The 18,153-nt window shown below is 40.2% G+C and overlaps 1 protein-coding gene across 1 annotated transcript in view; it reads left to right on the top strand.

The window, feature by feature from the left end:
- Window positions 1-18,153, top strand: part of LOC144776547 (calcium-activated chloride channel regulator family member 3-like) — a 264,858-nt gene that overhangs the window by 209,009 nt on the left and 37,696 nt on the right. The window contains exon 4 of the mRNA XM_078659274.1: window positions 15,945-16,053. Within this exon, the coding sequence (XP_078515400.1) occupies window positions 15,945-16,053 (109 nt within the window). The remainder of the gene's footprint in view (window positions 1-15,944; window positions 16,054-18,153) is intronic.

The raw sequence follows: 18,153 nt of genomic DNA, 5'->3' as shown, positions 1-18,153 counted from the left end.
CAGTTTTGTGTGACTTGGAGCCTGTGGGTCACTGCTGCCGGGGCTCCTATATAAAGGGCATTCCCATAATCCAGGCGCGAGAGGATCAGGGCCTGAACCAAGATCCTCCTAGCCTGGAATGGGAGCAGAGGTAGCACCTTGCGAAGCATCTTCATCAGCCCGATGCATGTAGAGGCAGTTTTAGTAGCCTGGACTGAAAAGTCAAGCGCTTGATCCAACCAAATTCCCAGGCTCTTTATTTGGGATTTGGGAGGAGGAGGCGTGCCAAGACATGGGGGCCAGATGGAGGTTAAAGAGGAAGGAGAGGGGTTGCCCAACAGCATGATATCAGATTTCTCTCCGTTAAGCTTAAGATAAGAAGATTGCATCCACCTAGCCACCGCCTCTAGACAGGGCCCTAAGGTGGAAGACGATCCCTCCGAGTGGTCAAGAGAGACCACCAATTGGGTATCGTCGGCGTAGGTGACAATACGCACACCAAAGGGCTGGACTATCCCTTCTAGAGGTTCCTTATAAGCAGACTTACCAGAGGGATACCAGACTTTAATTATCTATCCTGCTCCTATGGGAATATAGCCTTACAATAGTGAGAAAAAAACGAAAATGGCTGGGATTCACTACCAGAGCATGTCACCCACATTAGTACATGCTCTACCTTTCACATACACTGCACCCTGCCCAGGGGGGTACCTTGGGCCTTCCATAGGGGTGTCCAATGTGTAGAGAAAAGGAAGGGGTAGGCCTGGCCAGTGTGGACACTGGTCAGGGCAACATGGCAGTTAGCAACTGCACACAGGCACTGCGGTGGCAGGCCTAAGACACCATGTTAGGCTACTCATGTGGGTGGCACAATCAGTGCTGCAGGCCCACTAGTAGTATTTGAATCACCAGCCCTGGCACACTTAGTGCACTTTAATAGGGACTTCTTGGTAAAACAAATATGCCAATCATGGATAACCAATCACAATAACAATTTACCTAGGGAGCACTTGCACTTTGACACTGATCAGCAGTGGCAAAGTGCCCAAAGCATCTAAACCAGCAAAGACAAAATCCAGCACAGCGTCAAAAATACAGGAGGTAGAGGCAAAAAGTCAAAGGAAAACACACCAAAGATGCCAGGTCTAACAGTGTCCATATTACACTTTTCAGAACTACCCAACTCAGATGTTTTCTCAACTTTGGCATGACCTAAAATTTCAATTTCTATCCTGTTTCCTTTATCACACTTCCCTCAAACCTGTTTTGCGTTTCTTTATTTTCCTGCCATCCACATTTTATTTGTAAGTACTACCACTGTTTGCAAAGTCCTATTTGCTACACACACTGCTGTTTTGGTTTTATCCTACTATTTCTTTGTAATCGGACTCACTCCCAGGCACACCTACTTTTGCACAATGATTGGTAATGTTTGCTTTGTACACAACTGCAATTACATGCTTCAATTAAGAATATTTCTTCATGCATAATCTTTCTTGTATGCTTTTGTAATTCATCCTGGTGAGTCTCAAAGTTACATTTTATGGAGAGTTTCCGTAATGCAGATACATAGTACTCAATAGACTCTGTCTTCCCTTGCTTCCTGTGAAAGAATTTCTGTTACTCAATTGTAATGCAAACATTCAGTGTATAACAGATATACAAGTCTGCCTAAGCTTTAAGGTATAAATCCATAAGTATGTAAGGGCACTGAGGGGTATGCACTGGAGTGCCTATCCCTTGGTTCCTATACATATTTATGTACAGGAACTGAGAGTTATGCATTGCACACTGCGGTGCCTATTCTGCCCCCTTGTGGAATTTCATAGAATTCTGCAGAAATTAAATTCCGTGGAATAAAATGCTGCCACAACCACACACACCTAATTGCAATGCAAAGTCTGGCATTAAATAGGTGCAGCACACCAGCTGGTACAGAAAATGCTACAGGGCTTGGGATGCAAAGTCCTGCATCATCATTGAGACTGACATCAATGAGAGGCTTGCGATACAAGGGCCTTACATCGCGAATGCGCTGCACAGCTGTGATTCTGATGAGACTGCAGACTTCGATGTGAAGGCCTTTCACCAGAAAAGTCCAGACATCAGAAGCAATGTATCAGTTTTGCTCTAGGTTTTGGAGCACAACAGAGGAGATGCATCAGTTCTGCTGGATTCACAGATGGGCTTGCAGAGCACCTTCAGGTCTACTTCCAAGAGTCTAGGACTGGGGTGGCACAACTTGGCAGGGTAGGACTCACAGATGGCAGAATCCAGGTGCCAGGATCAAAGTTGTTGGTGCCTTTTGTCCCTAGGGCTCTAATCTGGAGGACAACCTGCGAGTCCTTGGAGTCACCTTGGTGGTCGTGGGTTCAACAGATACAGGTACAGCTCTTCTAACCAGGCAAGAGGGCAGCAGGTCAGCAAAGCAGGGCAGCAGTCCTTTGGATCAGCTGTTCAGCAGAGTTGCAGTCTTTTCAGGAGCACAGCAGACCCTCTTCCTGGCAGAGCATCCACTGATCCGGAAGTGTAGTGAAGAGTTGGTTCCTGAGGTCTAAAATGTATACCTGGGCCTTCTTTTGAAGTGGGAGAAGAGGTTGCCATGTAAAGTCCACAGGCTTTCTGCCTTCCCTGCCCTGATTCATAACTAACTACAGGGGGTATGCATCCTTTTCTGTGGAGGCAGGAAACAACCTATTCAAGTGTAAGTAGGGCTATGCCCAGCTCTGCCTTCCAATCTTACCAGTGATGGCTCATCCAGGCACTGATAAGCTCTCTATTGTGTGTGATTGTCTAGGAGGAATGCACAAAGCCCAACCGTCAGCTACACCCAGTCCTGTGACCCAGAGATAGGCTGCAGGCACTAAATGGCTCAGACAGAAAAATGGCAACTTTCTAAGTAGTAAATTAGTTGGGCAACCTGATTTACCCTTGGGGGCTTGGGTAACAAAATATTTTGTCTTGTAAAATTGCCTACAAGGGATTTTATTTCGATATAGTGAACCCATATTTAACAGTAACATTTATGAGGCGCCAAACTAATGGCCTCAAACATATGAATTTTATAAATCAATTTGTATATTCAAAGAGTGAATAAATCAAAAATAAATGAACAACAGATCTATTCTTATTTTGTAGAGATTTATAATCCAATACATTTAATTAAAGGGTGCAAAACAGTATTCACATGTACGGAAGTGACCTAGATTAACAATCTTTAAAATGAAAAAATATCTGATAATCACTTATATAAATAACCCATTTCTAAAACCTATTTACAGAAAGAAATTTTTCTTCAACATTCATTTTAAAAATGTTTGTCAAACAATTTTATTTTATTGATGAAAATGGGTTAGACTGGTCTACGTTTCTGTCTTGTCATGTGATACATCTAATAGACTATCTTGAGGACAGAAAGATTCTTATGTAGAATGAGGACCGCTATTTAAAAGGTATAATCACAGAAAATATGTTTGTCAGCCAAAGACATAATAGAAAGATACACACCCAAAAAAGTGAAGAAAAAGCTGATTTATTGTCGTGAGTCATAAAGGAACCTTTAGCATACACTCTAGCTCATCCATTTTAGAGATAAAAGTTTATAGAGTTTGATAAATTAACTCACACCAACCTATTGTGAAATAAAATATTGAAAAAAACTTACTAGAAAATAAATCAATTTAGGACCTTAGAGTAATTAGTCCAGAGTGGGTAGTGAAATCTTAAAGAAGTCTGAAAAAAGTATAAACTAATTATCTATTTATGCCAAAGAAAATTAAAAGACTTTGCAGTAGGAAAATCTACTAAAATATTCTAAATAGTCCAAATCAAAAATTACCCTGAAAAAAGATTGCTATATACTCAAATTTAATTGGTAGGGACATTATATACATGTAATTTATAACATAAATAGAATTAAGAAATGGACAAAAGGTCACCATCTCCAAATAAAGAATTACAGGCAACGTGAAAAGAAACAATCTATTCCAAAAACAACTGCTCTGCGGATGGCACAGGAAGCGTTATTATGCTTCGGGTATGTATGTCAGAGCAGCGTAAAGTCTAAACTAAAATATGGCTGCCATCTTAAAGTGGCTCACCTGCCCGTTAATGAAAAGTTCTATATCGGTCTATGTGAATTAACACAATAGAGTTTAGTTGGTTAGAAGAAAATAATAATATTATACGTGCATATAATTCAAGGAAATTGTTAATTATTTATCAAGACAGGAACAGGGCATAAAAGAAATCCTGCTGATGCATGTGCTCAAAGAAGGCATCAACATGCATTTTATATGGACAGCGATGTATCTATTGTTTATGCATAGATCTTGAAATCAACTTTTTCAATTTTACATTTCAATTCAATTCTTTATTTCGGCAACATTTTGCCATAAAAGATTGCACAAAATACATACATAAATAAGTAAAGCATACCAATCTTACTGATACACAATCATTTAAACATGATATAAAAATAATAAAAAACAAACACATGCCTGCATGGTTGAGTGTACTACCACTAAATCTTATACAATTCATGTTGCTACCTTTATCGTTACAGTTTTAGACCTTTTTTCCTACAGGCTATGTAAACAAAATGTAGGAATCTACTAGCACTAAAGACAATAATTTGTGAAGTGTCAGATTTAATTATTCTATATGCCAAATTGCATGACCTAATACCCAAATGGTTACACAAGGGTTTAATCCACTTTTTTCTCGCAGGGGAGTATGCTTGACAGAAAAACAAGACGTGAACCTCATCCTCTTTGTAGTTTCCCTCACACATTATACAATTTTCACTTGCCAAATGAGTTTCATTTCTTATAGACCCTTCCTATAATCAGCCAGTTCAGGTGTCAGCCAAAGTCTTACCCAGAACATTAAGGGCCTAAGGATGGAGTAGTGGTCTGTCCTCTTAAAGTTCAAGTCCAATTGGAGAGGTACTAAAGGAGTACTTGTAGGGGCCCTTACGATACTTCGCATGAATTTATTATCCATGATGGCAAAGGGATCCTTAGCCGATGGCCCCCAACTCTCAGCTCCTTAGAGTGCTGCTGATTGGACTTTTAACTTAAAGAGCTCCACGACAGGTGTCACTGCTTTACTTGTACTTGTGTTTTGCTTACTAAGGATTGGTTTAATATTTTGGGCAAAAATCACCTTACTTTTTTCGATTTGGGGTTTCCATGTAAATTTAGAGTCTATAGCAACCCCCAGGTAAGAAAAGTGATCAACTGTTTCCAATTTTTGGCCATCTAGTACTAAGCACCCTTTATCTGGTCTACAGGGGTTTAAGGCCATGCACTTTGTTTTGTTCACATTGATTTCCAACCCCTTGTTATCACAATATTCACTAAAGGAGTTAAGTAGTGCCTGGAGACCTTTCTTGGTTTGCGAAATTAGGATAGTATCATCCGCGAAAAGTAACGCAGGCACCCTTTCTCCATTAAGTTTGGGAGAATCATTCATACAGCCCTCCAAGTGTGCAGGAATATCGTTCACGAAAAGGGAAAATAACATGGGGGCCAGGACGCAACCTTGGCGGACGCCACGTTCAATTGGTATATTATGGGTCAATTCGCCATTGGGACCCTATCTCACATTATCGAAATTCCTGGCGTGCAACTCGATTTTTTGAGCCAAAATGCATCCTGGCATCCCAGCCTCTTTGAGGGATCTCCAACGGAGGTCTCGTGGCACTAAATCAAATTCCGCTCTCAGGTCTACGAAAGTGACATATAAGTGCCCTTTTCTAATGTGAACGTATTTCCAGTAAAGGCAGCAGAACCTAAAAACCTGATCAATAGTGCTGACCTTACTCCTGAACCCAGCTTGGAATTTTGTAAGTACCGTCTTCTCTACCAACCAATCATTTATACGGGTTAGTATATGCCTTGAGTATAATTTCTGCAGGATGTCCATTAAACTGATCGGTCGGTAATTTGAGGGTTCAGACCGATTACCCTTTTTAAAAATTAAAACAATCTCGGCTCCCAGCCAACTATCTGGGAAGTCGCAGTTACTAGACAAAATGTTAAATAAATAGTTTATATAGGGTGCCCAGACCTTTGTATCGTGCTTATACAAATCCCCGGGTATTTTGTCCAGACCTGGCGCTTTGCCACTTTTCAATGCACTAATTGCCATCTCTGTTTCTTCAATAGAAAAGTCTAGTCACTCAATCGGGGGTGGGGCCCATGGTGCTTTTTCACTACACTTGTTTATGACACTGTCAAATTTTTGATATAGAGTCGTGAAGTGGTTCACCCACGTGGATTCATCGAGGTATATGTCTTTCACAACTCTCCCTACATGGCTCCCATTGGCAACCAACCTCCAGAACCCTACAGTTCGCCTCCTCCCACACCTTCCTTGAGGTCATCTGTATGTGCTTGTACGCTTCCCTAGCTAATCTGACGTCAGCTTGGCTTTTATTTTTTATTGCCATCATAAGCTCCCCCTTAGCTATCCTACAAGACACTTTCCCCTCAGAAGTTGTAATTTTTAGGGCCAGGATGTCCAGTGAGCTAGTATCCATAACTTCAATCCTAATCTTCAGGGTTACTTTGACCCAGATAATTAGGCCCCCTGAGGGCCTACCCCTGGTTGATGGAACTTCTCCAATGCCAAACGATTTATAGCCAACCCTGTGCGGTGTATCGATTGCCCATGATTCCTGTAATAGGCAGAGGTCACTAGAATCAATGTACTCCGCCCACTCAGGATCCCTTAGATTCTTAGTTACTCCCGCTATATTCCACGAGACTAATAACAGTGGCGAGTTAATACCGATACTAGGCAGTCCTACGTTTGGAGTAACTGGTTCCAGTGGATGAGGCCCTGGGTGAGTCAGCACATCTTGGGGCATTCTGTCTGCTTCATACACCTTTATTTGCGAGGCATAATTCCTCACACCCTGGACGGCTAATGCCGCCAACCCTCTCTCGTCTTGCGGATCCTTAGGGGCAGCATCAGTACCAAGACAATGGCTAGTTCCCCCCCCCCCGGTGATCTTTTCTATACTCTCTTCTAAATTACATATAGTGGTCGTGGGCAAAGTGCACAGTATAAAAGGTGAACCGTTGGAGCTGATTGTGCAGTCTATCCATGGTGTAAGTCAATCTACTCCTTCTAGACAGCTGAACCTGTTGTAAGTTCGAACCCCATTCCACCAACTGGGGTTACCCTGTCTACCATCTCTTGACCCACCCCGAGCATAGTGTCTGGCCATTGTCCAACTTCCTTCTTGATCAAGGCGCATCTGCGGAGGATAGAAGAAGGTGAGTGGTCTGGCTTCAAGAGTTGAATTCTCACCAAAAGTGTTCCATGTGCATATGTGGTGTACAGTGTGTGACGCTTCAAATGTAACAACAATGCAATCACCTGGGATAGATTTATATGAAGGGCCTATCCATGGCACCCTTCGCGCCATTAAAATGTTACTTTTCATATGGTTAGATAAAAGCCTATTTTCATTCAGCCAATGAATTATTTCATTCCTCAGTGACCAAAAGGTTTCCTCATGATGGTTGCTTATCTCCGGGACACCTGTTAGCACTACTACATATGGCCTGGCATCAGGTGGAAGGTCTATATAACCCCCCCGTTGTTTCTCTCTTGTTTGGATCCCCTTTTGGATATACTGATTTGCTTTGGTCTCCTTTGCCCTCTGTACTGTGATCTTTTTATGAACTGGTACAGTGTGTGCTGGTAATTGCTTGGATACATTCACTTTTGGGCTGCTAACATTTGCTCCCTGAGCCTCAAGTTGGGGTTTATTCGTATGTGATACTGACGGTATAGCGGGGGGTATTACCGGAGGTACTAATACGGTCTTAACAGCATCGGTGGTGCTATTTAATTTAGTTCCCACTATACTGAGGCTTGCCAAGGTTATAATGCTTTTTTCCACCTCAATCAACTGGTTTTCTATGCATGTTAATCTGACTTCCAGAGGGGTTAATAGTTTTTTTAACGTTTCCCACACGTTTTTCAAGAATTCCTCCTTCCTTCCCTCCACCTCACCGACAATCACCCCTCCCCTCTTGACTCCTGTTAGGGGATCTTGCTGCCCATCTATGGCCTCCAAGTTAACCACGTTTATGTTCTCATTCTGACGGTCTCTTTCAACATTTGGGGGCACCTGATGAAGCTTACCACTCCCACCCCCTAATTTGGTATTTTCACCCCTAAGGTACTGGTCCTTTGCTACTTTAGCCTTTTTCCTGGCATAGGCAGATGTAATATTACGTTTCCTTTTTTGGTTTGCACCCTCCTTACTTCCGCACAGTTTACTCACACTCGCCTCATCTCCCTTTGGATTTATCTCGGTGAATTCCTCCAGTGTCGCATCCACCACAACCAACGACAAAGATGGACTCCGGTTAGTGGGTGGTTGGGGTGACCCTGGAATAGGGGCAGGCATAAGGGGGATTTTATCTGGAATATGGTGCACATACACTAATGTTATAATTGGTACTGGACCAGTCGAACGTTCAGGGGTTTTTGCAGATGCTGTATGACCTAGAGATGATTTTTTGGCCATTGCAGGATCCTGTGACAATCTTCTTCTTGCTGCATCTAAGTCCATAGATACTCTCTGCTGCATTTTATGTATCTCTATATCTATGACAGTGTTGGTCCTAGTTATAAATTCATCAACGGTCCCAGTTAGCTGTTTTCCCCCCTTAGCAGTCCTGCTTCTACTTTCTCAAGTTGACATTCTTCCAGAATTCCCCTAAACAAAGTACAGACACAAACAATGATAGTGGTGGTATGCTTAAACCAAGAGGGGTGGCCCGGTCCGGTCTTACCTGGTCTGTAACGGGCTAGAACGGGCCCGCCCTTGGCCTGGGCTTCGCCCGGCTCGTCCCGCGCATGTCCCGCGATGCGTGTTTCCGGTGCTAATTTGAAGCACCTGGTCGGCTCTGGGCGTTGCCGGCGATGTTCAAGGTCCCCCACTGCCTTATGGGAGATGTAGTCAATTAGGCAGTGACTACTCGCTGGTCCCAACGAGGAGGAGCTACTTGTGGCGTCCGATGGGGTTTTTCAGAAGTCAGCCCCTATTCCAAAGTCCTGCTTTGGCTGCTGCTCTCACGCTGTGTCTCTGCGAAAAAGGTTTCCCAAAAGTTCTTCCTCCGGTGCTAATTTGAAGCACCTGGTCGGCTCTGGGCATTGCCGGCGATGTTCAAGGTCCCCCACTGCCTTATGGGAGATGTAGTCAATTAGGCAGTGACTACTCGCTGGTCCCAATGCAAGCATTTCCCGCAAAGCGGGAAACGCGAGGAGTAGCTGCTTGTGGCGTCCAGTGTTTTTTTTTAGAAGTCAGCCCCTATTCCAAAGTCCTGCTTTGGCTGCTGCTCTCACGTTGTGTCTCTGCGAAAAAGGTTTCCCAAAAGTTCTTCCTCCGGTGCTAATTTGAAGCACCTGGTCGGCTCTGGGCGTTGTCGGCGATGTTCAAGGTCCCCCACTGCCTTATGGGAGATGTAGTCAATTAGGCAGTGACTACTCGCTGGTGCCAATGCGAGCGTTTCCCGCGAAGCGGGAAACGCGAGGAGTAGCTGCTTGTGGCGTCCGGTGGGGTTTTTAGAAGTCAGCCCCTATTCCAAAGTCCATCTTTGGCTGCTGCTCTCACGCTGTGTCTCTGCGAAAAAGGTTTCCCAAAAGTTCTTCCTCCGGTGCTAATTTGAAGCACCTGGTCGGCTCTGGGCGTTGCCGGCGATGTTCAAGGTCCCCCACTGCCTTATGGGAGAGGTAGTCAATTAGGCAGTGACTACTCGCTGGTCCCAATGCAAGCGTTTCCCGTGAAGCTGGAAACGCGAGGAGTAGCTGCTTGTGGCATCCGGTGGGGTTTTTTAGATGTCAGCCCCTATTCCAAAGTCCTGCCGTGGCTGCTGCTCTCACGCTGTGTCTCTGCGAAAAAGGTTTCCCAAAAGTTCTTCCTCCGGTGCTAATTTGAAGCACCTGGTCGGCTCTGGGCGTTGCCGGCGATGTTCAAGGTCCCCCACTGCCTTATGGGAGATGTAGTCAATTAGGCAGTGACTACTCGCTGGTCCCAATGCGAGCGTTTCCCGCGAAGCGGGAATCGCGAGTAGTAGCTGCTTGTGGCGTCCGGTGGGGATTTTTAGAAGTCAGCCCCTATTCCAAAGTCCTGCTTTGGCTGCTGCTCTCACGCTGTGTCTCTGCAAAATTTTACATTTACTGCCGAGACATTAAAAACATTTAGTGTTTAGATACTAAATCAATGTTGGTAAACTAATCAAAATTCTGGAATTGACAGTGAACACAATAGAGATCAATATATGCATATATGCATATATGTATAAGTCCAACAGCACAGTTTTACACATAAATTGGAGGATCATCAATGTTACAAATTGCTGCAGACAGACAATTATAAATGTCTGATGCAACAAGCAAAAAGATGGTGTTGTTAACATCTAGTCTGTAAGATGTTCAGACCAGGGAAACTAGTGTTTGCCATTCAACAGCCAGGTTAAGGCCTTTTGTCACGTTATCAGTTTTGCAAATCCAGCGATTCTCCTTTATTGTTAGGACATTATCAATATTTGACATTCTTTTAGATGGTCTGACCACATCTATGACCCACAAGGACATATATTTCTCTAAGTGCTTATGATTGATGTAATGTTAGACCATAGGGGTGGGATCCCCTTTACATCGTTATCACGATTGATGTTGTAGTATCCGTTTTTTAATCTGTTGAGTGGTTTTGTCTATGTAATGAAGTCCACAAGGACATTGAATGCAGTAACCCTAGGGTCCAATATTTGATGATTATCTTTTTGATCCTGTTCGAGAAGGTGCCGAAAGTGGAAACAAAGACTAGTTGGGATTCAATTGGTTGATTTCCTACTTCTAAGAGAGCCTATGTTGTTATACTAGGCTGTTTAAGCACTTTTTTTTTTAAGTTTTGCCTGGTAACCACTAGCTTTCAAATTTTCTTTGAGTTTCTTTTGCCTCAAGAAACTAACCTTCCTTTTTGGAGCAATTAGCCCAAAAGTTAACCCATCATTTAATGCCTGTGGGTGATGGCTATAGTATTTAAGTAATGTATTTCTAGCTGTTGGGTTAGTAAATATTGTTGTATAGAGCTAATTATCATCATCTATCTTCACTGTGATATCAATTAAATTCAATTGATGTTGATCAAATTCCATCGTGAATTTTAGATTAGGATTTAATGAATTGATCCATGTATGGAAGGTCAATAAGCTTTCACGATTACCTTTCCATATCATCAAAACATCATTGATGTATCTCATCCATTTGATGATATTATCTTGATATGGATTGGTGATACCTTCAATGTGTAGCTCCTCAAAGCAGGATACATAGATGTTCGCAATGACCGGAGCGAAAACTGCTCACATTGCTACACCTTTCAATTGTTGATAGAATTAATTTTCAAATAGAAAGAAATTCTTACATAATGATATTTCAATGCATTCCAAAATGAATGTAGTGGGCACATTGTGTCGAGGAGGCCTTGAATCCAAACTTTCATTAAATATTCTCAATACAACTTGTTGAGGTATGTTGGTATACAAATCTTATATCGATGCTAACCAATAGCTCTTCATTGGAGTTAAATGTCTGGTTGTCGATTATGTTGATTATTGCTGTGGTGTCCCTGATGTACGTGGGATTATTAATTTCAAAAGTAATTATGAAAAAAGTCTGCATATTGCTCGAGTGGTTTATAGAGTTCAATTTTAGTCTGAAACAGATCATTTTTATTTGTTGGTACAAAGGAGAGCCCTGATGTTAATACTGAAATTTCACACTTAGAGAGTACATGAGAGGACAAATTGAAGATCGGTATAGTTTGATTAATATCTACCATTTGTAATATTGGCTCCTTGTTTGTCCGAAACCAGGGGTGGACTGGTTCCAATACCATCCTCGTCTGGCCCCTTGTTGTCTCCTCTGGGGTCCTTTGCCTCTGTGAACTTGCCCTAAAAAAGCTTGATGTGTGCTAGAGGTCTGATTATCATAGTCCGATTGATATGCATTGGCTGTAGTTTGATGTCTATCTGTATCTGAGTTAGTGTTTGAAAAAGTGGTCCTCTTGAAGGAAGTGTTTTTTGGACCTGAAAATTGATACACATATTTCCTGAGATATAGATAGGTCTGTTCTTTACTGTATCTTTTTATTTCCTTTTGTAATGTATCTGTTTTTTATGTATATTAAACTCTTCAAATTCTTTTAATGCAGGTGCAACCTTATCTAAGAGTGTCTTAGAGTTGGTTATAATGGAGTCTGTACTTATTTTTTTCGAGAGTTTCTCTTTCCTTTAAGAGTAGTTTTATGCTTAAGTGCTGTCTCTATGCTCAGAACCATCCAGGTCCATGAGCATTTGTTTGCAGAAAAGCTAAAAAAAACTTTAAACTCTTCATCTTCTGTAAAGATTACAGGGATCTTCCTGATTTGTAAACCAGTAAGTATTATGCTGTCATTGAGGCAAAATTGATCCAAAAAGAAAGATTACTTTCTTGAGGCACAGAAATGCAAAGAAAAATAAAAGTTAATGGTTATCCAGCAAACCTTCTCAAACATTTGCTTAAACGAGCCTGGTATAACAACAGAGAGGCTCTCCTAGAAGTAGGAAAATGATCAATTAAATCCCGACTAGTCTGTGCTTCCATTTTCGGCACCCTCTGGAAAAGGATCAAAAAGATAATCATCAAACACTGGACCCTTTTAAAAAGGATCGCAGAGGTCAACCAAAGACCTTTATTTGCATTCAAAAGAGGATCAAATTTTAGAGATTGATTAGTCCATGCCTATGATACACCCAACACAGTAACAGTTGATAATATGGGACAACTATTCCCAGTGATTGGCCATTTCAAATGTAATATGTGGGTAGCTTGCAACACAACAAAGACCACCAAAACATTCACCATCAATGGGCAGCTATATATACTAAAACAATTTTCAAATTGTAATACAAGTAAAGTAGTTTACTGTATTCGATGCCCTTGTGGACTTCATTACATAGGCAAAACCATTCAACAGATTAAGAAACGGATGCTACAACTTAAACACCAAATATGATGTAAAGCGGATCACGCCCCTATGGTCGAACATTTCATCCATCAAAAATATTCAGAGAAAGATATGTCCTGGTGCATCATAGATGTGGTCAGGCCATCTAAAAGAATGTCAAATATTGCTTATGTCCTAACAATAAAGAGAATCGCGGGATTTGCAAAACTGGTATGAACATCTTACAGGCTGGATGTTAACAACACCAGCTTTTTGCTGGTTGCTTCAGACGTTAATACTTGCCTGTCTGCAGCAATTGTTTTATATTGATGATCCTTCAATTTATGTATAAAATTGTGCTGTTGGACTTTTACATATATGCATAGTAGTTTTCAATTGTGTTCACTGCCAATTCCAAAATGTTGATTAGTTTACCAACACTGATTTACTATCTAAACACTAAATGTTTTAATGTCCCAGCAGTAAATGTAAAATTGAAAACGTTGATTTGAATGTGTTTAGATGAACAATAGATACATTGTTGTCCAAATAATATGCACTTTGATGCCTTTTTAGAGCACATGCATCAGCAGGATTTCCTTTTTCTCCTTTTCCTATCTTCATAAACAAGTAACAATTTCCTTAACAATATGCATGCATAATATTATTTCTTCCTTCTAACCAACTAAACTCTATTGTGTCAATTCATGTAGACCGATAATAGAACTATTCATTAACACGCGAGCGAGCATCTTTAAGATTGCCACAATCTTTTAGTTTAGACTTCACACTGCTCTGACATACATACCCGGAAGCATAAATACGCTTCCTGTGCCATCCGCAGAGCAGCTGTTGTGATTCACTCTGCCGGGACGCTGAACTAAGATGGCGCCTTTCATATATAACAAGATCTTTTAAATATCTTTTGCAATACATATCACAATGTTATTTGTTCACTCATTGTTCTGCCGGTTTATTGATTATTCCTCCGGTTCCTTTATGTTTTGTAAGTGCCACGGTAGACACACCAAATTCAGGTGGCAATACTACACTCAGTAAACACTTTCTACACTGCTTTGACTCAAGTTATGCCAATTAGTCTTGGCATACTGGTGGCACAAGTAACAGATTATACATCGTTTCCTCAACAAGTAGATAAAGGAACAAAGTGTTAACCATCCTTTGCCCAATGCAAACCGTGAAATTCCTCCAATTTTTGGAATAGATTGTTTCTTTTCACGTCACCTGTTATTCTTTATCACTTGGAGTGGTGACTTTTTTTTCCATTTCTTAAGTCTATTTAAGTTATAACTGACACGTATATAATATCCATACCAATTAAATTTGAGTACATAAAAATCTTTTTTCGAGAGCTATTTTTCAGTTGGACAATTCTGAATTTTTAATTTCCCTTTCCTACTGCAAAGTCTTTCAACTTTCTTTGCCATTTTAAGATAATTAGTTTGTATTTGTTTCAGATCTTCTTCAAGATTTCACCACCCACTTTGGACTAATTACTTTAAAGTCCTAAATTGATCTATGTTTTAGTAGGTTTTTTCAATATTTTATTTCACAATATGTTGGTGTGGGCTAATCTATCAATCTCTCCAAACTTTTATCTCTAAAGTAGATGAGCTAGATCATATGCTAATGGTTCATTTATGGGTCGCAACAATAAATCATCCTTTTTTCATTTTTTAGGGTTTATTTCTTTTTTATTATTTTGCTAACAAACACCATTTCTGTGATTATACTTTCTACAGAGGGGTCCTCTTCTACATAAGAATCATTCTGTCCTTAAGATGGTCTATTAGATGTATCACATGACAAGACCAAAACGTCAACCGGCCAATCCCATTTTCATTAATAAAATATCATTGTTGTGCAGACATTTTTTACTGCATGTTAAAGAAACATTTCTTTCTGTAAATAGGTTTTGGAAATGGGATATTAACATAAGTGACTAGCAGATATTTTTTTCGTTTCAAAGATTGTTAATCTCTGTCACTTCTGTGTATGTGAATACTGTTTAGTACCCTTTCATTTCATCTATAGATTTATACATTTCCACAAATGAAGAATAGACCTGTTGTTCATTCATTTTTTATTTATTCACTCTAGATTATATAAATTGATTTATAAAATTCATATGTTTGTGGCCACTAGTTTGGGCACTCAAAAATTATACAGTTAAATATTTTTTTACTATATCGAAATAAAATCCCTTGTAGGCACTTTTACTAGACAAAAAAACTTTCTAAAAGTTGCATTTTTTAAAATTTTAATTTGAAATCCGCCTTCAACATAAAAGAGAATTTTTCATTTCAAATCCAGAGAATCTTTTCCCATTTGGAAGTTACGTTTTAATAAATGTAATAAGATAACTACAATGTCAGTCGATTGAAGAGGTAGGCCTTTCAATAGTGAAAAACAACTTGAAGAGTATTTCAGTCCCAGGACATGTAAAACTTAAAAATGCATTTCCTACTTTTTAAATACATTGTTTCCTTCCCTGAGGGCTGTTTAGGGTCTATGCTAGGGGTGACATTTGTGTATTAAAAAGGAAGGTTTGGGCCTGCTAAAAGGTTTATTTTACCAGGTCAAAATGGCAGTTTCCAACTGCACACACAGGCTGCTTTGGCAGACCTGAAACATGTTTAAGGGGCTAGTTAAGTGGTTGGTACAAGCAGACCTGCAGGTCCACTAGTAGCATTTAGTTTACAGACCCAGTTTACATCGTCTACCACTTTACTAGGGACTTACATGTACATTAAATATGTCAATTAGATGTAAGCCAATTCTACCATGTTTTGAGGAGAGAGCACAAGCATTTTAGCACTGGTTAGCTTTAAAGTGTAACATGTTTTGAGGTACTGATGTGTATATGACCTGGTTAAATACATTTTTGTATGTGTTTATGCTAAATATTCACAATTTTTCCATACAGGCAGACTGTTTGTCCATGAATGGGCTCACCTTCGATGGGGCGTGTTTGATGAATATAACAATGACAGACAATTCTATATATCTGGAAATATAAAAATAGAAGCTACAAGGTAATATTCTCACTCACTTGCAGTGCCCTGTTTCACACACTACAAGGTTCTCATCAAGTATACTGTGTTTGCTTAAGCATGAAGGTTGAGCATATATTTACAAGTTGCGTCAGTTCTGAAATAGTCACCACTCTCTTTTTGTTCCAACTGATACACCTCGCTAAGAGAATTGTTGAATTCATAGTTTAAATATGGGACTCTATACATGTGCTTTAAACAGTTTAAAACGGGATTAAGAATACGCATTGACAAAGTATACATAATCCATGCACACAGACATACAATATATATCACACATTCATGCACATTTGCAAGCATATCAACACTAATACAGGCATCCAAGTGGACACAGAACAACATGATTTTAGGTGTCTGTACACACACAGACTAATTCACAAAATTTCAGGTACCAAAACACAAAGGTTTACATACACACAGAGAGGTAACATGCATATAGACACATACACTATCTCACAAAACACATATGCTGTCATAGAAACACAAAACCAGGCCTGCATAAAAGATAGGATTATGAACAGATCAAGAGTTGTATGAAAAGGTGTTTGTGGGCTACATGTTCACTGGATCTCTTGCTCATCAGCAGTGAGGGTTGAAACTTAGATGCACTGGACTCTAGCTTTTGACTTTGAATGAGACAGCCCATATGTAAGTCTTCTTGACACTTAGAGAGAGATAGCCTATGCTTTTTATTTGATTTGATTATGTCGATTTCCTAATTAACAAACATTTACTCTCTGTAATAATTATTTTGATATATGAATAAATTAAGAAAACTAGGATTAGTGTCTCAAGCCTTCTTCTAAACCTTATTGACGAAATATGTGATGCCAATTTTGCTCCATTTCCCTCAACTTGGCCAACATAAAATTACATATGTTTCGACATCTACAGATTTTGGTAGAGGATTCGAGTTCTATTATTTAGTATCTAACTAAACTAATTTGGCAATTAATTAGTGAGGGTAGTTAATTAATTAGACCCTCAATTGGAGAATTGTACGTCTTTGTGTCCCATGGTGAAGTGTTCCCATGGTTAAGTGTTGCCATGTGTTGGAGCCTGACGGAGATGATTTGGCTGTTCAATCCATTCTTCTGGGGAATTGGTTAGGATTGATTGTTTATAATGTGTCTAGTGCTATGTGTTTTGCAATGCGTGCTTTGATATTAATGATTGCAGAAGTGTTATGTTATGGTATTGTGTTTGCGTGCGCTTTTGACATTATTGCTAATACAGGCGAGGGTTGAAGTGTTGATGTGGTTTATAGTTTTGATTATGTATTTTACGTCAAGATTTTGGATTTTTTACCAGCGGCAGCTCATAGCAGCATCATGTGACTCTGGGCAATAGCTCACTTAATACCCCGATGGCCCGAGCACCTTGAAACGCTTAAGGGGGTGATATGTTCACATTCTACAAATAGTAGTTATTTTTATTAAGTCATCTATGAAAGATTTTAAGATAGCGCCAAGGTTTTTGGAATTTATAATTTTCTTAATAATCTAGTTGTGAATGTTCTATTCTGGATTGGAATAGTGATGGTTTATTCTGTGCACAAGAGTGAATTAAACTAGTTCTGGAACTACTTTCTTTGTGGTGAGTTCGATTTCCATTCCATTTCCCAGTACCCAGACCCAGGTGTTATTGTTTTTTTAACATTTTTATTTATTGTTTTATTGAAACAGCTGTCAGCAATGTACAAGAAAACCTTCAACATGCACAGTAGGGATACATTATCATCATGAGCAGTTTAGGAAAATACAATCATCGCATGGAGGACTGTGTCATTTAAAGTAGAGGAATGTCAATGAGACACAAAATACATTTCAAGTATACAACAGTACTATAACGGGTGATGGCAAAGCATTCTGCTCAGTGTAACATAAGCAGCACAGTGGGAGGGGACTTCCACAGCAGGTTTCACAACCATGGGGGAGAAGGCACATCTCAAAAGCGTTCAAAGCACATGGGTTTCATGATTCAGCAACGACAGGGTGTTCCAACAAGTAAGACAGCAGTGGGCCCCATATATCACAGGGTCGTGAGGAACGGGAAAGCTATTCAGCATATATGCAAATTTGA

Source organism: Lissotriton helveticus, chromosome 1_1 (genome assembly GCF_964261635.1).
Source record: "Lissotriton helveticus chromosome 1_1, aLisHel1.1, whole genome shotgun sequence".
Taxonomy (NCBI): Eukaryota; Metazoa; Chordata; class Amphibia; order Caudata; family Salamandridae; genus Lissotriton; species Lissotriton helveticus.
This window is presented reverse-complemented; position numbering and strand designations above follow the sequence as displayed.